Below are 26,648 nucleotides of genomic sequence, written 5' to 3' on the forward strand. Positions count from 1 at the left end.
ATTTTTGACATTCCAGTTACAAAACCTTTACAATCTGATCCAGACAGGAATACCCCCTGTACATGTTGCATTGCTAGATTAGAAACCATGGGCATAAAACTGATGTGCCTCTAATTCTGAATGTAGGTTCAATTGCAGATGTTGTCTCTACACACACTATCACTTTCAATACAATATGCACATTAACAGATGCACTTTCACACTTTTTCAAAAGAACAACTAGGATTGAACTGAAATACAAACAAGCAGTTCTAAGATCCTAAAGGGCGAGTTTCCAGAGTCTGAAATATGGATCCTAAAACTCAAATTCCAAATTTAGGGTCCTGTTTTATGACTGTTTAATGAATTTCGGGGACCTAAATGCATTCCATTAGTTATTATGAATTGTTCCACTCAGCAGAGATGTGGTTCAATGGTAAATATCCTACTTTCCAGACATTTGGCCCCAGGTTCAATTGGGTGTTTTTGAACACTTTAAAGTTACAGGTAAAAGGATCGGAGTGAAGGTGATGTGAAAAGTGATGTGAAAGACCTTCACTTGAGGCCCTGGACAGCCAATGCCAATCAGAGCAGATAATGCTGGCCTGGAAGGACCAAGGGCCAGATTCAGTATATGAAAGCTTCATGTATCTAATCTTTATATATTTTGAGACAGACTGACAATATTAAACTAGATTTTAGATTCTGGTCTTGTCCAATATACTATCACTACAGCTCTATGAATTTTCTTTGGAATCAAGAGTTCACTTATTTTCTTCTTCTGAACATTTATATAGATCATCAAAGATTATAATAATGAAAACTAGGCATTCCATTCCTTATTACACTTAACATTCAAAGAAAAGCTTCTGGAATTTTTTTTGATAATTTGTTCCTTGTGTTACAGCTTTGGTTAGGCGTTTATGCTAACCAGACACATGACTGCTTTAAACATCTAAGCGAGTTCCCTGGCACATATACTGTCTCTTAAAATACATGTCATAATTGTAGAATGCAATCAATGAAAACACAGTGAAATATAAAGGGTCCTACAACACAGCAAGATAAACTTCATACGAGAGCAGTGTTCCAAAAGCTTCTTTTATTTCGTAATGATTATGTTCAGCTATTCCATTACAGGCATCAAGTTTGGAAAATCTTGTCCCAGTGGAGGTTGCTGGGCTAAGTCAGACTACAAGATCAGCAGCATTACACCTGCTGCTGAATTGCTTAACGTCAAACTACATGTTTTAATGTTAGAGCCTTTTGCCTGAAATTCTAGTTTTCTTATATACAAAGGTTTTCTTTCATATAAGAGAGCACTGAAACATGAAAACCCTCTCCCCATCATCTAATTAAAAAAAACATTATGACTGGCTTTTAATCAGGTTTTTTACTCCTAAATGACCTTCAGGCACCTTATGCTCTGCTAACTCTATGTTGCTGCTTTTTAACTTGTTTCATTGGATGCTCCCCTTTGCAGAAGTACCACTAACGTTTGCCTGAGACATGGGACATTCACAACAAGAACTGGTTCCATTACACTTTAATGCTCTCACAACAGTCGTATGGCAGACTGCCAGTTCCCAAAGGCCTTTACAGCAAACGTTTGTTCATCATCATTCAATGAGCTCATAAACCCAATCAATACATTTATCCTCTCACCTTACATTTCCTCAAAGGTTTAGAAGCAGTGTCACATCAAGGTCTCCTGCTGCTAAGAATTTGTCAAGTTGAACAGTAATTCTAGCGGCTTTTTACTAGAATACCACAGACCTTCAAACATATGAAAACAGCTAGCAGTCTCAATATTAAAGTGAAATTTTACACAACATTCTTGTCCCTTTATTATTATTATTATTATTATTATTGTAGATTTCACAGCTGCCAAATCTTTAGCTGGTTGTTGGCCTTCATTACAATTCGAGCCTCACCCAGAGGCCTAGGAAGTTGTAATGTGTATCAGCGTAGTATTCGTGCGGGTCCCAGCAGGGCTGCCTTCTGAATTTGACAGATGTTAATTTTGTCAATTCGAAGATGTTTCAAGTGCTGCCCTAGTGTTTTTGGGATGGCGCCGATTACCACTGGGACGACCTCAGCTGGTTTGTGCCATAGACGCTGAAGCTCGATTTATTATTATTAATTATTTGTTTGTTTGTTTGACTTGGTAGACCACTCTACTCTCAGAGGGCTCAGAGTGGTTTACATCACACAAAACAAACAATAAATAACAAAGTACACAAAAGACAAATCGAATAATTCAGTTAAAATGAAATAAAATGAAATAAAATCAGTAGCAGCAATAAAGGCACCCAACAATTTAATTGATGGTGTCTGGTCCTACTCACCCCCCCCCCCCTGAAGGGGACCAAAAATGCCAGAATTGAAACAGATGATACACCGGGCATCAAGATGGGGCGGGAGCTCCGCGTCCAGCCCCCCCAGAAGCCTGGTAGAACAGCTTGCTTTTGCATGCCCTGTAGAACTCACCAAGGTCCCGCAGGGCCCTAACAGCTGGAGAAAGAGTGTTCCACCAGTCAGGGGCCAGGTCCATAAAAGCCCTGGCCCAGGTAGAGGCCAGCTGCATCATGGCGGGGTGGGGGACCACCAGTAAATTCGCCTCTGTCGAACAAAGAGGCAGGTAAGGCGGTTCAGTGTGTTTCCTTACACCCTATTTATATTTATATTTCAGAACACTGAGGTTATGGGCTGAGTGTATTCAGGCTCATCAGCGCACCTAATGAAACCATAATCCAACTGCTCCAATGCACATCCATTTTGAAGCCCACACTGTACTTGCCATATTTATACAATAATTAGCAAAAGCCACGTGACTGGCTTCTGAACTGTAAACTGGACATACTGGAAATCATATATCTCCTTCACCTTAAGAGACGATGCATTTGCAACACTTTCCTCATGGAGTGAAATGTCCAAGTGAATTGATAGTTATCAGAAAGTTGTTCAGCACATGTTAAGTGCCACAGAGGCTCAGGTTGGGTTTCACTGCATCATGAACACAGCAGCACATATGACTACTGGATCTGTTCCACAGAGATACTTGGTCTGATCAGAGAAGCAATTCTTATTTTTTTTCTGAATGTTTACAATAATTCTTAATGATTATTTTGATACATGCATATTCCGAAACAAATCTAAACTATTTTTATTCACTATTTTCACTGAGTTTCAGTGAACCAGTGGAAACAATCCAGCTGTTGAGATTCAGTGCAGCCAAAATGTTATATCAAAAGAGTGAATCACTGGCATTTTACAGTTCCAGTTAATTCAGGGGCAGCCCCATCCAAATACACTGACACATCACTGATATTGGCACAGCATAAGCACTGTTACTTGGTATCCTCTACCTTATTCACCAGAGAGGAAACTTACAGGAAAAAAAATCTTGCTCTGTGGTGTAGAGAACATAATAATTGCACTGAATTCCATGACAACTCTGCCACAACCCAGAAGCAAAGTTCATAGTATCATCCTTAGTTAGTACAAGAGCCTTGCCCAGTCTCTTTAAAATGAAGGTTTCAGTGCATCATGAGCACAGCAGCACATATGGTTCATGTCCCCCTATGTGAAAGGACACCATAATAAGAATTCCTGCTATGCTGGATTTGAAAATTCTTATTCCTGTGAAATACATATTGTCTCACCCACACAGAAATTATGTGGTACTGTTGGGATAATTTAACCTTTGGGGCACTGTGGGTTGTAAAATGATACAAGAGGAAGGAAAAAAGAATAGAACTACATTTAGCAAAACTAAATTCATGACAGATCTGGAATACGAAATCTAGTTCAATAAAAATAAAACATATTACAGTGCTGAAAAATGTATCAACTTTTCAAAGAGGAAGTCATAATTTAACAGGAAGTCTCTACTTATATCACTGACTGGTTACTTAGCTAAACAATTATCCAAGAGTTCTTTGTTAAGCTGAAGGGTAAAGTACAACTTTTTAAAAAATTACAACCGAAACTGCTTGACTGTTGTTTCGGTGCTATCCTAAGCAGATCTATAACCTTTGAAATCAATGGGCTTAGAAGAATGCACTTCCATTTGGGATTACTCTGGGTGTTTCCTAACTCAAGAGACAACACATATTTCTTTAAGAGCTCAAGAACAGGAATGATAAAATAAGGCAATTCGTTCTCATGCTTGGGAATTAGGTATGCAGGGTTTTTTAAATGCCCACAGATGGCTTCTAAGCCATGCCAGGAGGTCATTCCCCATATTCCCATGACTTTGGTGTATATGACCTTCGTTTATGCACCTTAATCCCTATATTACACAGGGTCACTAGATATTGATTTTGTGGACACTTCAGAAAAGCTGTAACCCAACAATTCTTTCAGATTTACCTTTTTCCTCATAGGCTACTTTTAATTAGCAAGGATATGCACTGTCTATAAAAGATTACCCAGTGAGATTCTGTGGCTGTCATTATCTGGATAGCAACTGAGATGGACATCCTCTTGATGGCTACAGTCATGGTTTCCCCATTCCTTCTTTGAACACTCAACTATAGCAGACTCCTTTCCTGAGCAGCTGACATCATCTAACCAGATAGGTCCTGTGGTCTCTTCCAGGTAGTGTTCTGATGAACTTCTTCCATTCCTGTGCACACACAGACTACTGTCAGAATTGTAAATGATACAGAATGCACTAAAAACCAAAATGGAAATGATCTCTTGTGACTCTAACAGATGCAAACACCCCAAAATAAGACTAGGTTTAGTCTCCATTAAAGTTATTTGATTAATGTTTGTTAATGCCCATAAAGAGCTCCATGTGCAGAGGGGGAAGCTGCAGTACAACAGCCAAAGCTCTGCTCACAATTTGAGTTCAATGCCAACAGAAGTCAGTTTCAGGTAGCCCGATCAAGGCTGACTCAGGCTTCCGTCCTTCAGAAGTTGGTAAAATGAGTACCCAGCTTGCTGGCGGTAAAATGTAGATGATTGAGGAAGGAAATGGCAAACCACCCCATAAATACAGTTGTCCTAGAAAATGTTGTGATGTGACATCACCCCATGGGTCAGGAATGACCTAGTGCAGTGATGGCGAACCTATGGCACGAGTGCCAGAGGTGGCACTCAGAGCCTTTTCTGTGGGCATGCGCACACAGAATTCATCATGTGGGGGGGGGGCAGAATATCCACATACACACACATCTAGGCTGGCCAGGGCTGCTGGGCACAACACCCTGCAGCAAGCAGGGTGGGCTGGCAGGCCTGGTGCCTGTGCTTCGGGTGGCTGATGCCTGAGGGGGGGCAGAGGAGGCAGAGATGCTAGAGGGGTGCAGAGTGGTGCGCGTGGGACTTGCTGGAGGCTAGAGCAGGCTGGCCCCTGCTCTAGCAGGTGGGGCAGAGGCGGTGGGGTGGGGTGGAGGTTCTGGAGCAGCGCAGGGCAGAGCAGCAGGTGCACGCAGGACTAAAACCTCAGTATTCAGGTTAAATGGCCATGTTGGCACTTTGCGATAAATAAGTGGGTTTTGGGTTGCAATTTGGGCACTCAGTCGCAAAAAGGTTTGCCATCACTGACCTAGTGCTTGCCCAGGGGACTACGGGCCCTTCCACACATGCAGAATAATTCACTTTCAATCCGCTTTCAAGGCACTTTGCAGATGGGTTTGACTGTGCGGAATAGCAAAATGCACTTGCAAACAATTGTAGAAGTGAATTGAAAGTGTTTTATTCTGCATGTGCAGAAGTGCCCTACATGTACCTTTTTAATGCCCATTACCTTCAAATAAACATTGCTAAAATTAAGTGACATTACTTTTTTACAGTCCACATTCAGCACATCACTTAATCGCAAACTTAATATAATGTGAAGAGTTTTCTCTGCACTTTGATGCTGAGGACTGGTGCAGATGTAATGAATACTGAAATCTGCACATCTAAAAATATGACAATGGGGGAGAAATGCTTTTCCAATATGCTTCTGCTTGCTTACAGGTCTAGCCTATGGAGGGAGCCAGGGAGCCATAGGTCTAGCCTATGGAGGGAGCCATAGGTCTAGCCTATGGAGGGAGCTGACTCTTGGAGCCATCATGGGACCAGCTAGCACGTTTGCCCACCCTGGAAAAGTCTTGTGCCTCACCGAGCTACACTGGCCTAAACCTGGCATGGCTGGGGGTGGGCTAGGGGTGTTCCTCGGGGTGGGTTTCCACTGGGCTTTTGAACCGGGAACCCCCCTGGCGCAGGCCTTGGACTTATGCCACCCAAATCGATTTGGCCCTATGGAGAGCTTTCAGGCAGTCATTTCATTCTGCCTCTCAGCACTGGAAGCCTTCTGGCGACAGTGAGGCAGATGGGTTACCTGTCATGGTTAGGCAAACAGCACTACTATATCTACACTGATCCTGCGTATCATCTCTGATCACATGTCTCAACTAAGCACTTCTTTCTAAATTTCTCTAATAAAACTCTATGTTGCTTATAAATTGATTTGAGTTTCTTAACCAAACTCAGAAGCACTTGGTTGTGTTACTAAGCAGCGGTCAATCTGCCACTATACTTACTTAAATCCCAGCTGCTGACAAACCACATGTGTGTTCAGTTCAGTCCACCCATCGTCACAGATAGTGCCCCACTGCCCATTGTAAAGCACTTCCACCCGTCCCTTGTGGCTCCCTTTTCCACCAGCAAGTCTGACTGCACCATCTGTGGGTTTAAAAAGAGTTTGTTTTTAAGCGATAACTATGTGGGACATAAGGTGCTTCATAAAATGTATTGAAACATTTCATTAGACTCGATGCCAGTTACTCACATAATTTACAAATAAAATGGAAGCCAAAAATGTGAAGATCCAATGAATGAGCATTTCCTGTAGCTGCTGCTATCCAATTTCATTATTTAATAACTAACAAGCTTTAACTGCACTGTTAGAAATGTGTTATTACAATGGGCTGGATTCTATGAAACAAGGAGCCAGATAGGTGTATGGCTTGAGCCTAGGACTGGGCTCAAATTATTCCTCAGCTACATTTTTTACAGACTGACTTTCGACCAGTAACTCACTGTCTCTATTCTGTAAACTACCTCATAGGGCTGTTGCAAGGAAAAAATAAGCATGGGAGAATTATGTATGTCACCTTGAGCTATTTTGAGGATGGTCAGCATAAAAATATAATTCACGGTTGAACTTCACTTAATTCTTTTTCAGTCCTCCTGAAAGGCTACAAATAAAGGGCAGGAGGTCCTTGAGGTACATTCTGGCTTCAGACTTCCAGACAATAGGGAGCAGCAGTTTGCCCCCCTCCCTCAAAAAACATCTACTTTTGCATCCGCGGACCACCCCATGAAGCTGTTGTTGGTTCCACTGTAAATTTACATGAAGCCACATGGTCATTAATCTACTTGTGGTCTCCTTTGCTTTGAGCATTTGCATTGAGTGTTCCGCCTCTCCCGAACTCACCACACCTCAGATCAGAGAATCTCTGTGATTTTTGAATCTCTGTAAGTGTGGCCCTTCATCTCCCTTTGCAGAGAGAGCGATGGGAAATAGCATGCATTTTGCTTTTTTCGTGTTTTCTTGCTCCTCCCTGCCTCTCCCCACCCACACAACACTTTCTTCTGCTCTTCCAGCCACTACTTCTGAAACATTGAAAGGGCTGTTTGTTAATTGGTATTACTTCATAGTGAGGGTCTATTGCTCCAGCGAGAGACCCTGAAAGTGACATAAAACTTGCATAGCAAGTTAACACTAGTTCGCAGACAACACCAAAAAAGGATGGCAGGCAACCTCTCCAGACAGAAATTGCATGAAGGGAGCAAGGGCGGAGGGGGGTAGGCAAAATGGTGGATTGGAGAATCCAAGTGTAAACAAAATGTGGATTGCAGAATCCAGAAAAATGGTGGGTTTGAGAATCATCCAGAGAATCCAGGGTAGAAATTTTAAAAACACAGTGAAAATCCCCTGCAAAGCAAATAGCCACAGAATAAGTAGTGCACACATAAAGGACCATATAAGTAACATGATTTTTATAATGGACCCAACAACAGCTCTAGTCTGAGGTCACAAAAACAGTGAGGGGGAAGGAGGAGACTACAGCCACATCACTCTGCATGATGAGGGTGCAAACAGACAGAGTTGATATGTGTTAGGAAGGCAATATCTCTCATCACAAATGGAATTCAAAGTCCTTGTGTGGTTTCCCAATAAATATAAGAACTTTGTGATGTGTATTTCTTTCAGCCTTGAAAGAAAATCTCAGGATGGCATAAAAGGAAGAATCCCTACACCATGAACTTGTTTTGTTCACATTCCATGAGGTTCAACCCACAACGCTTCCTTCATGTGCAATTACATTCATGCCACCTCTGTCTTATAATGTATAGAAGACAAGGATTTTATGGTCAAAATCTGTATTCAAAATAACTATGGATTTATTTTGCACCATTATTTAAAATACTGCATAGTTACATCTGATAAAACATAGGCCGTTTCCGCACGGCCAAAAGCAGCGACGCGATGACGTCGCAAATTGCGACGCATCCCAAAAAAAGCGTTCACACAGACAGGCGGAGCTGCGGGCGTCCGCAGCCCCGCAGAAATGTGACGGTTCGCACGGAAGCGCTGCGGAAGCGGCGTCTCGCGACGTTGCGCCTGCGCACTTGCGAAGCCGTGCAGGCCCGACGCCATTTTTGACGACAGCTCCGTGGCGGCTGTTCGCACGAGTGCGGCGTCGATGCGTCACATGGGGAAAAAGAGTGGTTTTAAGCGTTTTCTGAATACACCGTCTTCGCGCCGGTTTAGCGTTTTCGCGACGGCGCGACTGCGCACCTCCGCCGCTGCGCGTGCGAACGCTCTCGCTCTGACGCTTCTTTTTCCGTTGCGACGACGTCATATTTTGCCCGTGCGGAAACGGCCATAGGGTGTTTTTTTTAATTGCAACCACTGTGAACCTTTTGTCCTATGCTAAAATTAGGCACAGGGAAATAGTCTGTGGTTTTAAATCTCTGTGATGTCTTTTCTAGGCACATGAGTGACAGATGTAGATATGGCAGCCTTCCCACACAGGATTTTCCCTATCCTCTCGTCTCTGTACAGCCAAAGCAGCTTACAATCGATTTTTCAAAAGCTAGCAATTCAGTGGTGCAGCTGTCTACCTGCAAGGGGAGTGCAGGATACTCCAGCATCTTCTTTGTGACCACAGTTGTGTTCTTGCCAGGAACTCTTTAGACACTGTTCTATAGACAGTTCATTTCCTGTACAACGCACTTCATCTAGCAGCACAGAACCTGAACCTTCTCCAAAATATGCTTGGCTCCAGGCCTTGGCAACTCCCCTGTTCAAGCAGAACACAGAGAAAATCAGTTATGGCAAAACAGTAAGAGCATGCCTCTAATTTAATTCTTGCCTTAACCAGCTTGGTTCAAGTGCTGCAATTCAAAGAGATACATGTGATCCAGGGGGGGGGGGGGGTTAAAAATGGAATGAAATAAATAAATAAATAAATATTGACTAAGGATTCAAGTTAGGTGTGCACAATCCAAGTTTGGAGTATTAGTAAAAGCATCTTTAAAGAATGTGGTTCAGAGGACTTGTTTTCCTTTAGAACTTCTGCTGCCTCTCAATGTGCCTGTTTGTTTCCAACTTGCTCAATTTATAGATTTGTGAACATATATTGGGACCAAGTCTCCAATACTTTTTCCTCACCAGGAAACTGAACCTGAACAGCTGTTTCTGAAGTATCTTATCACTTGAGCAAGAGGGTATTAGGAACAGAAATATAGAGTCCAGTGTCAGGATGTCCATAAGTGTGAGTGCCAACCACAGGCGGGGGGCGCATGTATGTGTGAGCGTGTGCATGAACAAAATGAGTGAGGACATGATTCCCTGATGGCTGTGAACAAAATTACCTCAGTCTGGAAAAGCAGAACAGAAAAGACGGCTGTGTGGGAGTTAGGAGGAAAAAAAGAGACACAGGTTGAGCAAGGGAACTCTAAATCAAGCAAATTATGTCAAAAGGTGGAGAAAGCAGTAGATCCAATAGGTTTAGTAAGGGCACAATGTTAGAAAGACTGAAAAACACTGAATTAATTAGCTATTTATGTTTTCAGACTTTTAATTTATGTGTAATAAATTACCTATTGAGGAGCAACAGACAATTATAAAAATGTAATGTTTTCCTGTTGTTATCTGCAACTTTTTTTATCTTGCTCTCATTGAATTATATTTATGTTTATGTAAAACAGTTTCCTGCATTGTTCAACAAAAATTCCACAACATGATGCCTGTGGGCACAATGGCACCCACATACACTTTTGCTGCCACTTGCCAATGGGTGAAGCTTTTGCCCAGGAAGGATTCCCACTGGCTGGTAAGTTTTTTAATTGCTTTTGGCAGCAGCTGTCACCATTTTCACTATATGACTGAACATAAGCATCTTGTTAGAGGTTCTACCTGAAATGTTGAAGAGTTACAATTAGAATTATACATGACCTTACCCCCTGAGATTTTTTGGTTGGCGCCACCTCTTGCGGTGGACATTTTATTGTTTTGTCCACCATCCAGTGTCAGGATTCCAAAGATGCCCACAGGCTCAAAAAGGTTTGAGACCTCTGGCTTAATGATTATTATTGTGTTAAATATGCATTCCTTCAGACTTCTGCAGTTCTAGTCGCATTAGATTTATTAGATGTGTCCACATTCTACTGATTATCCTGACTTACGTTATGCATTACGTATTCTACTTTGAGTGTCATTTAAAAATGGTATTATAAATAATATAAACAAATAAGTAAATAGGCTTCTTTATTTCTTGGTTTTCACATGATGCCTATATACATCAAATGAAAGAAAAAACAAATACCAAGGGTTTATGGAAAATGCAAAATTATCACTGTACAGTATGTAAAGATGTTGGCATGTGAAGAAACCTATTTTGGCATAAAGGATCGGACTAGGTCATCTTCAGATCCTATAAGTCCAGCACATGGATTTGATGTACTTTGACAAAACATATGCAATGTGTCAGAGTTCTGAAATCCAATTATGTGACTGAACTTTTTAAAAAGACATATTGGAAAGGAATTAATTAGATGAGTAGTATTTTCGTACTGTCACTGGTAAACTAATCCTAGTGTGTTTTACTGCACAGTTATGCCTTATAAAAGCTTTGAGAGTGTAGGATGATTTTTACCAAGAGGTTTCATTTTACAATTTTCAGAACTCCAGCTGGATTAACTCTAAAGCAATGTATGCAGATCTGTCTTTATTCTATAACTTGATTCTTGTTTCTTTTGGCTCTCTATAAATTTCAGACAAGGATAACAGGCCTACCTGCTATAACATCTGGCTATCCTTTTTGAGATCATAAGTCTCTGAATTCGCATAAAAACCATCTGGCTGGAGACTACTTAAAACAACTATCATTTACAAAACTCAGCTAACAGAAGGCATTCTAGTCAACCCCTCATAAAACTTTTGAGCATAAAGCGAATATACTTCCATTGTATTATGTGACTACTAACAAACTGGGGTTCACTAATTAGAGTTGTGCTGAAGTCCAAGGAGTGCTGTAGATGCAGGCCAAGGGCTTGCAGCTCTTGTACCAGGAATTCCTTCTTTCTTTCAACACAGTTCTTATATGGCATTGAGCATCAGGAATGGGATTGCTCAGGAGGAGGTTTTGGAAGCCCCATTAAGCACAATGAGGCTCACAGTGCAGACATTTGTAGCCAAGCCTAGCAACAAAAGCTTGGATTCCAACCTATCTTCATATATGAACTCAGTACATAACACTGGTTACTTTACTATTTCCCAAATTCAGATCCAGTGCATGATGTGATAATGTGATAGGACAGAGTGAGAGTACAGTATATGATATACGAGTCATGGTATGTATGTGAAAACAAGCAATTATTATGTTTGCATGTTGGCAGAAAAGAAACAATCTTTCATTAAGCAATCAAGCGACATGTCAAACATCTCCAATAACCTTGTCTACATCTACAGGTCACAGAAGAGGAAATGAAGTCAAGTAAATGTAACCAAGGGATACAATGTTGTGACTGACTCTATTAAAAGGGCATCATGGGTTCAACTGTTCAAAATATGAGTCACATTGTAATATGTAAACCATTAATACCAATTGGTTTGATCTTTTGTTCATTAGTAATTATTAGCTTTGCAACTTAATACTATTTTGGGGAGAGGGGGGGGACTTACCCAAGACCAAGCTGCCTGCAGACTACCTCAGCATCAGCATCATCCCATTGGTCATCACAGATGGTCCCCCACTGACCGGAATGGTAGACTTCTACTCTTCCTTCACGAGCACTGCTCCCATCAACCAGCCGTACCGGGATAAAATCAGAGGCTGAAGTGAAACACATGATGTTTCAAAATGAAGTTCTCACTTCCTAATTATCAACAACAATGAACGTACAGTAGGAGGATCCTGTTTTGCATTGATGTATCATAGCAACACAAAGCTACATGGACTTTGTTCCATTTTAAGATGGCTACAGACAGTGTAGCACAACTAGAATTGCCAATTTCCAGGTTGTGGCTGGAGATCTCCTGGAGATTTCAACTGATCTTCAAATGACAGAGATTAGTTTATTTACAGCAAATGGCCGCTTTGGAAGGCAGACTCTATGGGATTATATCCTGTTTGTGCCCTTCTCCCTAACCCCATCCTCCTCAGGCTCCACCCAGGTATTTCCCAACCCACAACTGACAACCCTATGTGCAATAGTATTTACGGAATGTCAACAAGTCCTTTAATACCTCAATAGAAATAGGAAGTAAGCATATCAGGAAGTGTTATTATAAGTTATAATAAAATAAGTTCATAAATGTCCTCTCACATGCAACATGGAGACCTTGGAGAACAAATAAAGCCATCTAAAATAGAAAACAGAAGTCTGTGTAATATCTGGAGAGTAGATTTCCAAAGGGATATGACAGAATTAGAAAATGGCACTGATAATGCGGTTGGAGCAAATTCTCTAGGAGGAAAAGTTAAAGCATTTAAAGGCTTTTAGTTTTGAAAGAAATGACTAAAAGGGGCATGACAGAAGTTTATAAAATTATGTGCGATGTTGAAGAAGTAGAAAGGTTTCCCCTTTAACCATAAGTGCTAGAATGCAAGCATCCCATTAAATATACTGGAAAAAGAAAGATTCGGGAGAGACAAAAGAAAGAACTTCCCAGCAAAATACACAATTAACTTACGGAATTCATGAACTGTGGGCACTAGTTTAGCTCCCATTAACACATTATACCAATGTGTGGGGGAAAGGATCTATAAATGGCTAGTTATTTTGTCAGCTAAATGAAACCTTCAGGTCCCAAAAGACAGTACATCTCTCAGAACACCAGTAGCTGGAGGACAAACTATGAGATAATAGTGAGAGAGGAGAATGGGCTGTTAGAAGCATCTAAGCAGCCACTGCTGGAAACAGGATGTTGGACAAAGTGTCTCTTCTTAATTCTTGAAATGCTGTGGGCCTTGTTCTTAACACCCCTTAGTGAAGCAGTACCAGCACCAAATTCAGGATGGATAATTTCTAACACAGAAGAAACTCTGACGAAATATGCCAAGATCAATCGTCACTGTGCTGTTTAGTAGCTGAGCTCAAAATGCCATAGACAGCTGTTGTCTTTCAATCTAGAAAAATCATAGAAGTGCTGTCCTGGAGCAGGTCCAAACCTGATATACCGTAAGTAAGCCTACCAGTTATTTTTGAGCCAGACATTTTAAGGATGAATGGACTGCAATAGAAGTTTAAGAGGAAGCTATGCTACTTAAGGACCTAGGAATTTGCATTCATGACTTTGTGAAATAAAATCAAGTAAGGATTATTATTTTGAGATTATACAATTAGATAAATACATCCCATTAAAACCTTTCTGAATTTCACTATTACATGGAAATGATACCAAAGACTGATGCAGAAAAAAATAAATGGTTTATGTTGATTATTCCTCTCCAGCTCATTAGAGCTTTAACTCTCATGCATCCCTTCAGCAAGGAAAGCTCTGGATGACCTTGACCTTTCTGCTCATTTGGACATTCAAAACCATCCTCTTCTAGTATTTTGTAGGCAGTCCTTATCCACTATTCAGCACATTCCCATAACTGACTTAGATGGTCCAGAAGTACATCTATCTAGAGTGACTTTTGCAGTAAAAGGGATTATTAAAAAGGGTGTTGTGATAGTGTAAATCACGCCTGGCTGTATCTCTGTGCAGTCTGATTCACAGTTTCGTTTCTCCAGCTGATGTCATGCTGTTATGATTTCAAAAGTGGTGGAAGACATTTTACATGAAGTGACCTCAAAAGCTATAAACATGCCGCATTCTATCTTTCCTAAACTACCTTGAACTACAGAGAAGTCACTGAGATCTCTCTGAATGCAGAATAAATATCTGTTTTAGTGCTTGCTACCTTCAGCATTAACAATTTTACTCCTCTATAAATATCAGAAGCTGGAAAGGAGGACACAAAGGACCCTTCATAACCATGGTTTGACAAAGAATAAAACCAAACCATAACATTTCTTTTTCTGCATTGCCATGTAGATCCTGAAAACATAATCAAGCATGTGAACAATGTACACTCTTGCAGCTGGTCAATCCCATGGAGTGACAGAGAAGTTTAAATGTCAGCCATCACTTGGTACACCACTTGGTACACCAAAGAGGTTTCACTTGAAAGGAAAGGACACAATTCACTTTCTTAAAAGGTGATGAATTGCTACATCAGCAAGTATTTTTGGCCAAGACAAGCATAAGCACACAAGACAGTATGCAGTTGCTCTAGAGAAGTACTTCTCAAAGGATGAGGCGTGCCTTCCTAAAGGAGGTGTAGGCAGCTGCTTAGGGAGACATGATCTCATCCTACAAGCAGCTATCTGAGCTTCATGACTGCTCCTCTTCCCATTGACTAATGATGCTGCCATGGAGAAATCCCTATATTTTTCTGCAGGCACCAGGGTTGCACCTAAGGAACCATAACGTGTTGCTTTAAACCCCCAGACTGAAAAAATAATGGCTGATGAGAGTCAGACTAATTTGTCTCTCCTTTAGAGTAACAAAATATTAAATAAGTTCAACAGTCTAGCATGTAGCCAGGACAGCAGACTTTTCCTTTGAGAAAAGATGAAGTGGTGGGGGAGAATACAAGCAAGCAGATAAGAGGATGGGTAATTGCCTTCTACATTATCATCTGAAAGTCCTGTAAAGAACAAAACAGGCATGAGAATCGCTGAAACTGCAGTCTTGATCCCTGAAGGCAGAGTTGTCTGTATGAACACAACCGACCGTGTCCACAAAAACCTCTGTTGTGAAAGAATTCTTGCTGATTCTGAGTGATTACGTCCAAACTAGAGATGTGTCTGAGCTTGAATCTGCCACAGTCATAAAGCAAGCAGCATCTGGGGACATCCCATAAATAAGCAACATGAACAGGATAGGATTCATGAACCTCCCTTTCTCTGCAGGGCTACAGAAAGGCAAGCCACTGGCAAGGATTCTGTATATCTTATCATGGCACCCTTTTGCTCTTTATGTTGGCTCTCCAACCACTCTCCACTTTGTACATGACAGTAACAGACCTGGGAATTTAACAAACAGCCATCTGGCAAACAGGGACGTTGATGATGGACGGGTAATAAATATACAGAAAATCAATCAATCATTCTATCTGCATTGGTTCTCCGTTTCTCACTAAGGGAATGACTTGTTTTTCACTTCATGTACCTTAATATCATAGTTACTTCCTCCAAGAATGTGAAAAAACTTCTTTGTTTCAAAAAGCAATTTAATTTAAAAGCGGGGAAATAATTCAACAGGTATTCAACCACAACCCACCTCAACAAGGCTATTTTACACCAAATCTAGAGAAGGCAGCTGCACTGTTTAACATAATACCAAATCAAATAACGCATATGAACTTATATTTTACCATGAGAAAAGCTACACGCAACAGCAGCTGCCATATTGTGAGGACACGTTCCACCCTGCCAAATTTGTTTTTCACACAGCAAGATGTTTTCTTCATCACCATGGCAACGTACATCACTCCAATAAACAGGGATAAGGCCCAGTCCAGAGAATGGGGTTTGCTTTGCTGTGCCTTTGTCTCTACAGGAGGAACAATAAACACAGGAAGTTAGGAGGAGGGAATCAATTCCTCACTAATTTATTTTGCAAACTAAGGATTCCATGCTTTAACCCAGACTCTGCTTTTTCTTCTTAAGTGGACTCCAGAGGACTATGGAATGTGGGGTGTAAGTGCACATGTGTAAAGTGCAGTCAAGCTGCAGCCAACTTACGGTGACCCCATAAGGCTTCTCTTTCCTCAGCTTCTTCATATAATGCCCCACACTGTCACAGTTAGGAAATGATACAGGGATCAGTATGAATACTGTAACTAGTACTTCCTTTTTATGAAAATATTAATTACTCATCCTGAAATTATCTTAACAGCCAACCTCTTAGTATTGAGAACACAATGACAACCTACATTAGTCACCCCTTGAAAATGCATAAAATATTTTTGTATGAAAACTAGATAAGGGAATTGCACAACACGCACAGCTGAAAGATTAGGCAAAACTGCAACCTCCAGATGGACAGAACTTTGATCTCACCTAATCCACAAGTGCAGATTAATATTAGACATTATAGAAAAAGCTTCCTGTCAGTTCAAATTGACCATCCTTGAAGAATGAAATAATCTCTTGTTAACGTCACAGTGCAAATATTCCAAATGAACCACCTAAGGCTTAGCAAATAAATAAATAAATCTGGTGCATGAAAAAAATTAAGCAATGAAACCACTCTTACTTTATGGCATGTGGCAGGGTTGTCATATTTAGCAGATACTGGATTCCTACACTCTTAACAGAAGAATATGGAAATGCTAGACAGGATTGTTTTTCTATGCTGCCATAACACCTATTAAAGTGTAAGGCTATGTCCAGCACTGAATCTAGATAGGGTAATGTGGCATGTGTTTGGCTCCTTAAATTATCAAATCTTTTCAACTCAGCTTTAGACTTAACATAGCTATTTGTAACTGGAACTACCATGTGTGAACATTTGCCTCTCCCCAAATCATCCTTTTAGAATAAAAACTGCAATGAAGAGGAAGTCAATGACCAGACAGAGTTAGTCCTTCATAATGTAATTACCTCCATCCAGGTGACCTTTATTTCCTACGAAATGTCGTCAAACGTCATAATTGATTCATTAATCTCGTATCTGCAGTGTAACCACAGCAACTTGCTGATATTTCATTATATTGATGCCAGTTTGTCAAATCATACTAATTAAAACATTCGTATTTCAGTCTGTTAGGGTCCACAATATAGATAATGAGGCAAGAAATCTGCCTAACATTTATATAAAATACCCTACCATCTTGTGTAATAATGGAGAATGTTGTGAGTTTTCAGGGCCGTATGGCTGTGGACAAGTTTCATAAGCATTTTCCGGAAACCCATTTTCTCCATACAAAAAAAAAGTAATCGCATAGGTCGAAGATTTCGCGCGTTGCGTTATCAACTCTAAGTTCGAGCACAAGTTACGACCTAAGTGCTCCGCACAACCACTGGGATCGACGTAGTTTTGTACCAGCTTCGCTCCGTGTAACAGTCAAATTTCCGACTCCAGTTGGGAACTACTACTTTTTCAGGGAACCACGCTCGAACTCAGCTCGATTCCAGTAAAGTGCGGAATCTCTGGTGCCAGGAGTCCCCCATTCAGCCAATCACAGCTGAGTATTTCAGGCATGCGTACAGCTGGCCAATCAAAAAAGCGCCACCTTCGTCCCTCCATTCCTGCGGCAGTTTTTTTTATGTGTGTGGGGATAGACGGAACATGGCCATAGAACAGTAGCCAATCGAAACAGAGCAGCGAAGAGGCACAGGATGATTCCGCCCTCCGAGCTGGGATCAAGCTGGTTGCAGTGGGGAACAACAATGGCTTCGACCTAGGTTAGTACCCTTCTCAGGGAACTGGGTTGAACCTATTTTACTTGTGTGCGGAATCGCCCATAGTGATGGGGGGGGGGGGGGGGTTGAGACAAACTGTATATCAAGAATGGTGCTGAGGGTGCTGGTTTCAACACAGCGCTTTAGGATTTGCACTCTGTAAGATATATATTTTGAGACAAACAAAACAAATGGCCAGTGCTAGAATAACAGTCTTCCTCTACAGAAAGCAAAATGAACACTCCAGGAGAGACATAATTTATATATAGGAAGCCACATGCATACAATATGTTAACAGATACATGATATAATCCTTCATGTATATTGCTGTGACATTGCTGCCAATGATAACATCTCTCTTCAAACAAACAAGTTTGCAGTGGATACATATGACAAGCTACATGCAATTTGCATGAGATTTCTACTAAGGAGGTAGTATACATGTAAGAAATTTAATTTTTGAAGCAACCATCCACTCCATGCTGTATTTCAGGAGAAATTTGGGTCACAAACCAACATAGAAAGGATGCAGTGAAGGAACACATTGGGGCATCATAATTCTCTGGTTCACATCTCTTGTATCTACAAGGCTGGCACTCCTTCTCCCTCAATCCAAATCTGCATGTGGTTCTGGAACCACATTTTGGTATGCATTTGCTGAGCATATTACTATTTGAAATTTCCATCAGCCCACAAGCTTCTCATGTGCCAAAGAAAGAGCCCACATGTTCCAAGATAAGAGGAATATTTTAAGGGTTACAAAACAAGGAACAAAGCAATTTCATGCTCTATATAGAAGTATTCTCAAGTAACTGCACTGCAGTTGTGGTCCTTTCTTCATAAGCATACATACTAGCTCTTATTTTATACATACAACTATACATTCACCTACTTACAGTGCAACTGTGTGGCACAGATTCCTGTGATAAAAAGTTTCCCAACATAGCTCAGGAAGATTTCGACATACTGGTATGTTGAAAATAAAGATTTAGAATCACAGTATAATAATGAACTCTTAGCAGTGTCACAGTTCTTCAAAAAATACAGAGAGACTTTTGACTGGGGTTGGGGCAGGAGGGATAAGCCAAACTTTTGGGCTGACAGGCATTAGCTTTCAACAAGAAGTCCATCCCAGCTGAACAACAGTTTTTGCAAAGTTCTGACACGCTATTTTTGTTGTCTGACTTTGGGGTGTTTTTTCCTCAGATTTTTCATCACCTTTTTTGATCCAATGTTTCAGAAAACATCAATAGGAGCAATCCTTCCTGCTCAGTTGAGGAATGAAATGAGTATGTATACAAAATATTCTAGGGAGAACCAGTACCACTGTACAAGATAATGTTGACAGTCACTAAAATTATCAATACTAGAAGTTATCTAGAGGTCAGTCCTTACAATGAGACCCACCCATTAATAATTAATCTCCACCTACACAGGATGATATCCATGTAGCAGTTTCATATCTGGCACCCACACATGTTATTATTTTACATGTGGAATGAAAAACTCTACTGTTGTTCAGCTGGGACGGCTTTCTTGTTGAAAGCTAATGCCTGTCTGCCCAAGTTTGGCTTATCCCTTCCACCCCAGCTGAAGTCTCTCTGTACTTTTTGAAGAACTGTGACACTGCTAAGAGTTCATTATTATACTGTGATTCGAAATCTTTGTTTTCAACATACCAGTAAATTGAAATCTTCCTGAGCTATGTCGGGAAACTTTTTGTACATGGAATGAAAAACCATTCAGGACTTTCCATTCTATGCATCATCTAGAAATGAACCTACAATGGATGCAGGATTGCTAAATCATATAAATAATTACCTGAAAATGGAACTGAAAAGAAGAAGAAGAAGAAGAAGAAGAAGAAGAAGAAGAAGAAGAAGAAGAAGAAGAAGAAGAAGAAGAAGAAGAAGAAGAAGAAGAAGAAGAAGAAGAAGAAGAAGAAGAAGAAGAAGAAGAAGAGGCGGCGGCGGCGGCGGCGGCGGAGGAGGAGGAGGAGGAGGAGTTTGGATTGATATCCCCCCTTTCTCTCCTGAAGGAGACTCAAAGGGGCTTACAATCTCCTTGCCCTTCCCCGCTCACAACAAACACCCTGTGAGGTGGGTGGGGCTAAGAGAGCTCCGAAAAGCTGTGACTAGCCCAAGGTCACCCAGCTGGCGTAGCAAAACTCTAAATTAATCTTGCCACTTTTAACAGAGCTGCATTGACTGGCTATTTATTTACAGGTCCAAGTCAATGCTGGTAATTAATTACCTTGAAAACTCCAAATGGCTGGCAACAAGAAAAACTACAAAACTTACCTACTTGTCAGCTGAGGTCTTAGTTTGGACACCCTACTCCACTAACCCCTACTATCAGAAGTATGGAGTGAAATGAAAAGAAATGGGGCCTTTTTAGTAACAATGGCTTCCCTTGACACCAAAGCTCTGAGCATGAGTTTGGGCAAGCTTTGGGCAAGAATTTGCCCTAAAAATGTATTGAGTGCTGGTACCCCTCTTTATCATAAATCCTTATTTAGCATCCCTTCACAAGCTAAATCACTGTTACTTTTAATGCTTCATTGGACTGGCTCTAAAGAATGTTTCCCTTTTAAAACTAGTTGATATTACTAGCTGTGGATTTTATGTTTCTGATATTTTTGCTGGTTTTTATTGCATTTTCTTATATTTTAATGTTAACTGCCATGAGAGACATTCAGATGAGAATGTACATTATTAATAAACAGGAGGACAAAATGACTACCAAGGTAAGAATACAAGGCAAGGCAAGGAGCTATAAAGAGAAATAAAGAAATGTAAGACATCTTAGATGTCAGCAGATGAACCCCAGCTATTTCTTGGTTTTCCATGTAACCATAAGATCTAGAAATCTATATTTTTAAAAAATGAGAAGGGAAACAGGGTCTTGGGCTGTTGCCCAAGTAACCTCCACTAATAACCCAACACTGGATTCCATAGCTTAGGTCACAAGACATATCAATCAAGAGGTAAAACAGAAATGCTTGTATCCTCTATATCAAATTACCTAATGAAATATATGTTTTATATAACTTCTGATCAGATTTTCAACATCATTTTAAGCCACAGAAAGAAAATCATAAAAAGATAAAAAATAGTTGTACATTGTTGTTTGCTCAGACTCAAGCTTCCTCCCAAACTAGAATTGCATTTTATCGTTTAAAAACTGCCTCTTTTCAAAAGTATATATTTCTGGTAATTAATGTTTTTGAAACTTTCTATAGGAACTGGGGTTTATGCAAAAGTCACAGTTATACACAGTTTGACTTACCCAAGTTCAAGTTGTTGACATATCACCAATGCATCATTATCATCCCAATGACTGCTGCAAATTGTTCCCCATATTCCATTCAGATAAACTTCAACTGTACCTTCAAATTCATTTTTGCCACCTCGAAGTCTCACTGACCCTGTTTCAAACACAAAAAAGTCAAATCCTTCTCACAAATAGATATTGGCACCATCTATAGCAATAATTTTAAGTGCATACCCCAAACCACTAGTACAAAAGCCATATTCTTGTTCTAGACCATATTAAGAGGGGGGGGGTTCCCCACTAGCATTCTTTGGTACATTTGGCTAAAATGACGATTAATTGGAAAGAGGTTTGGCTGTTTGGTGCAGATCTAGCTAATACAAACTAGTTTTGAGGCAGATCCATACTTTTTTTGTGAATATCAGCTGATCTTGCAAGAGACATAGTAGAAATTCAAAGGAACATACCGGTACCTATATCCTCATGTGCCTACCCCCCTCAAAAAAAGATTTTATTGAAGAAATACTGCCTGGGAAGAGAGTCTATAGACTGGTTCTGTAATATACCTCTGAAGATGCCAGCCACAGATGCAGGCAAAACGTTAGGAACAAGCTCCACAAGACCACGGCCACACAACCTGGAAAACCCACCAGAACCAGTTGAATCCTGCTGTGAAAGCCTTCGACAATACAGGGTCTATAGAAGCTTTGTCCAAATGTAGCTTGTACACACAGCCAACTGGGTGAGCCTGGAAGGGCTGGGCCTCTCTGGACTCCTGAGAGGATCCACTTGTCTATAGGCAAAGTCTAATACTACCAATACAGAATCAAAAGTGAAATTAACAAGCATCTAAAATATTTACCCCATTTTTCCTATAACACTTGAAGCACTGCATTTAATCATCCCTACACCTTCACATTGAAAACAAAATCAGAGCTAAACAATACCGAATGAACACAATCAATAAATGCATATAGTGGCATTAAAAATGTTTCACAGCCGGTAGCAGAGGGCCAATTCCACAGTAATATTGCAACTACTGAAAAAATTAGTTCTAGCTTTGCTCTACCTGTTTCATGGGTACAACCTAACACAGGAGTTGGCCTGAAAAAGGTGTAAGTGCTTTCACATCTCTTGTCAATTGCTCTCTTCTTCATACCAGATTATTTGTTTTTAAATTTTATTTATGTTAATTATAGTCCACCTTTCTCGCTGGGACTCAAGGCAGATTACACAAAGTAAATCAATGCAATCAACAGGATGGGACATTGAATAGAATTTGTATTGCAGAAATCTGAACCAACTGAAAATGCGGAAACAGAACTAAAACCATTAAGTATTAACATGACACATTAAATGCAAACATTACACAGTAAGATCCTACTTGCAACAACAGGAAGTACAAGGAATACACAGTAGTGCATATCACATTGCTTAGTACAATGTAATTAAAAATATGTTTAACAACTCAGGCACTTAAAAGTCTACTTGCACAGAAATAAGCTCTATTTAATTATTTTTTAAAAGGCAAAAAAAGAAAAGGACCACAAAATATACCCTGACATTAATATTTTTACCTCATCTCTAATTATATCTGATTTAAAGGCATTAGAAAAACACATGGCTGGCATAGCTTTTGAAGTGACCCACATAACATTATACATGACACACATGCCAAATGTTTATTTCAGGCCAGAGAATGTATTTGTTCATACTTGACCATAATTAAACATCACTTCCCAACGCTCATGCAAATTTATGGTGTGTACTTCCTCTTATCTATAAATGAATTAAATAAATATCTCCTCATCCTCAATATTGACAAAGGCATGACATAAAAATAAACTGAGAACCTGCTTAACATAAATAAGAAGCCTGACTTCGTGTTGAATTTTCTACTTAATCTAAAACATTTCTGTAGTTTTGTACACTAACCACAAAAAGTGTGCATCAGGCTACAAATAGATTACAGATATAATGGAGAAATCTAATTGTTGGCACAAGATAACGCCTAGTGTGAAAGCACTGCCTTGTACAAACAGGTATGCAACACATTCAAAGACTGCTAGTACAATAATTACAAATACTACTTTGTGCAAGTAAAATGTGTTCATCATATTTTACAAAGAAGGGTACTATATATAAGTAGTTTTTTGTTATATCCAAGGGTGAAGATCTCAGGAGAGGGGGGTCAGGAAAAGTACATTTTTTCTAGTTCTTTAAGAAGACATTGCAGTGGAAGCACTGAAATAAATCCTGACAAATATGTTTTCATTTGTAATGAGTGAAATAGTTTGTAGGACAAGGTTTTAATCACTCAGAATGTGTAGTATAATATTTTTATGTCACATGGTGATGATTCCTGTATATTATGTAAATAGATGCAACACATATTTAACACAATTATTTTAGTCAAAATATACTATGCATATGAAATGATAAATTACTATTGAATAGCTTTAATTATTATAAGTTAATATTCAAACAGGTTTGTGGAAATTCCAACACAATCTGGCCCAGCAGGTGCTTACCAAAGAGCCCCATACCACAAAGGTGCCAGTAGAATGGAAGCTGTAGTGGTGAAGGCAGCAGAGCTGTGGACAGTGTCTAGCCCAGGGGTCTTCAAATGATAGCCCTTCAGATTTTCATGGACTACAATTCCCACAAGCCCTGTCACTTGGAATGCTGGCAGGGACTGATGGGAATTTTAGTCCATGAACATCTGAAGGGCCATAGTTTGAAGACCCCTGGGCTAGACCAGGGGTGCAGCTTATGTTCCCCAGGAGAAGGCTGAAGAAGTGTGCAACTGCTCAAGGATGGTCTAAGCCAGTAGCAGGCTTGAGAATACATAATGGAAATTAAAAGGTTGACAAATCTGAATAATGTGCACATACCTGAAAGGAGGAACAACTGGGTTTTTTGGTAGCAAGATAATAGCCCCAAATCCTTTTGATTCCAATTTTGACAGAATTTAATCTTATGAATTCCAACTCACAACATCTTGCTGAAACCTTCCTTTAAAACTTTTCTGCTGAAATACTACAACCTGACTGCTGAGATGCCAGTAAAGGGAGGATACCTTCCTGGCAGGAGAGCAACAAGAAGCAGACAAAATGGGATTTATGCAGAAACTAGGATTGCTTACAACTGGTAGAGTAATCAGAATTTTTTGTACAAACCACATTTTAAACAAAACGGGTTTATCATGAAATATGAACAAAACCTAGTTTATTCTGCGTCAAATGGAGTTCATTTAAGATGAAATCACAAAGTACAATTATTCCCAGTTGCCCCCATGGAACAGAGAACAAAACAGCAACAGAAATATTTATAAATGTAGAGATGTGGCAGATAAAGGACACATCTTTCTGTTGCAGCATTTAGTTTCTGTAATACAATATTTGTCTTTCTGCGTGTTTATAAGATCTCATTCGAAAATCACATTATGCAGAGTCACAACACTCTTGAAGACTCATCTTCAGGAGAACATGCCAAGCATGCCAATGAAATCATTATTGAGTAACAGCAACAATCAGTGCAGTCTCAACAATGAAGGTCCGGGCTGGATAATGTAGAACATCTGTGGTTTGATATAAAAATCTTAATTTAGAAGAAGCATGAAGGAACACACACTAGGAGAATCAAAACAATGTTTGTCAGATTTGATCATTATGGTCTGAACTTCAACAAGGCGTATTGCTGTCACTATTTCTTTGCTGAAGGTCAAACATAATGAGGGCTCCAAAAAATTGGCCCAAATATCAGTCAGGAAACAGGAACTATTTTTGCTTGCAAATAGATGGTCATTAGGAAGCAATAGCAAAAAGGGATACCCAAGATACCAGAGACTATTATAATCAATTATTTATTTAAAAATGAAAATAAAAAATAATTTTTTTAAAAAAATAACTATTAAAAACAAATTGAAGGCATTAAAACGTTCTATGTTGTGCCCTGGCTTAAAACACTGAGCTGTGTAAAATAGATCAAACATAAAACAGTTAAACCTCTGAGTTAAATACCAGAGTAGAAAATCCCTGTACCTAAAGAAAGTCAAGTAGGAAGTGCATTCCAAAGCTGAGATGGGGCCATAGAAGATGCCCTCTTTCTGTCACACCACTTGGCACTAAGAGGGGAGTGTGAGAGGCAGATCTCAACTAAGAGGCTATGGGAGGAGACTATCCTTCAAGCAACCTGGCCTCAAGTTATTTAGGACCTCATCAGCACGTTGAATTGTGCTCAGGAAAAAACAGACAGCCAATACAGATCATTCAACACTTGGGTGATACCAAACACTATCTCAGAAAAAGGTGTTAATAGGCTTGTATATTCCTCCACCACAGAACTCAACATGCCAGACCTTCTTTGTTGAAGAATGCTCCATCTGGATCCTAGTGCCTACTAGTTTGCAAAAGGCAAGTATGGTGATAGTCATTCAATGAACTATATATGCTCTTGTATCAAAGAACCATGTTCAATAATGCACAAAATAATGGTTTTGACAAAGGTAGCACATTAAAAGAAATCATAATTCTCATATTCGTTCAGGACAATATTCTAATGTGGAAGAATACAATTTTCTCTACCGCTGAACCTCAACTGACTGTAATAACATCTTTATGTGAGACAGAGTATATTCAAGAATCTCTATGTTGTATATTAAGTGTTCTCAAGTGGCTGAAGACTTATGGTAACCCTATTGGTCTTGTAAACCAAGGTCATGGTTTTTTTGATTAAGTCAATCCATCTCATGCTGTGTCTTCCTCTTTTCCTACCTGCCTTTAACTTTTCCTAGAATTATTGCCTCTTCCAGTGACTCTTGCCCTGTAATGTGACCAAAGTATGATAACCTCAGTTTAGTCATTTTAGCTTTTAGGAAGAGTTTGGGAATGATTTGATCTAAAACCTTCCTCTTTCTCTTTTTGGCAATCCATGGCATCCATAAAATTCTTCAACATCCATAAAAACTGTTCTCCAATTCTTCTCAAAGGAATCCACTTTCTCATCAGCTTTCTTCACTTCCACATGCATGCACGCTAATGGAAATTTCTACGGTAAGAATTATCTCGCTCTTGGCCATCAGCAACACATCCTTACACTTAAGGATCTTTTTTAGTTCCTTCATGGTTGCCCTTCCCAGTTTTAATTTCATTCTAATTTCTTGGTTCTTGGTTGACAAATGAGCCAAGGAACAGAAAAGGGATCTAAATACAATAAATAAAATTACTAGATCACAACTCACTGTCTTGTTTATACAAGCACAAATCCACAGTTTATTTCAGGACAACTATACCAAGACAAAGGCCGTTTCCGCACGGGCGAAATATGACGTCGTGGAAACGGTAAAAGAACCGCCATAGCGAGAGCGTTCGCACGCGCAGCGGCGGAGGTGCGCATTCGCGCCGTCGCGGAAACGCTAAACCGGCGCG

The 26,648-nt window shown here is 40.0% G+C and overlaps 1 protein-coding gene across 1 annotated transcript in view; it reads right to left on the reverse strand.

The window, feature by feature from the left end:
* The window catches only part of PRSS12 (serine protease 12), a 74,953-nt gene that overhangs the window by 16,827 nt on the left and 31,478 nt on the right, over positions 1-26,648 (reverse strand). The window contains exons 3-8 of the mRNA XM_048508745.1: positions 21,235-21,373; positions 15,915-16,093; positions 12,170-12,320; positions 9,106-9,284; positions 6,516-6,657; positions 4,413-4,609 (exon numbers count right to left, since the gene is read on the reverse strand). Of these exons, the coding sequence (XP_048364702.1) occupies positions 4,413-4,609; positions 6,516-6,657; positions 9,106-9,284; positions 12,170-12,320; positions 15,915-16,093; positions 21,235-21,373 (987 nt within the window). The remainder of the gene's footprint in view (positions 1-4,412; positions 4,610-6,515; positions 6,658-9,105; positions 9,285-12,169; positions 12,321-15,914; positions 16,094-21,234; positions 21,374-26,648) is intronic.

This window comes from Sphaerodactylus townsendi, linkage group LG10 (assembly GCF_021028975.2).
Source record: "Sphaerodactylus townsendi isolate TG3544 linkage group LG10, MPM_Stown_v2.3, whole genome shotgun sequence".
Lineage (NCBI taxonomy): Eukaryota > Metazoa > Chordata > Lepidosauria > Squamata > Sphaerodactylidae > Sphaerodactylus > Sphaerodactylus townsendi.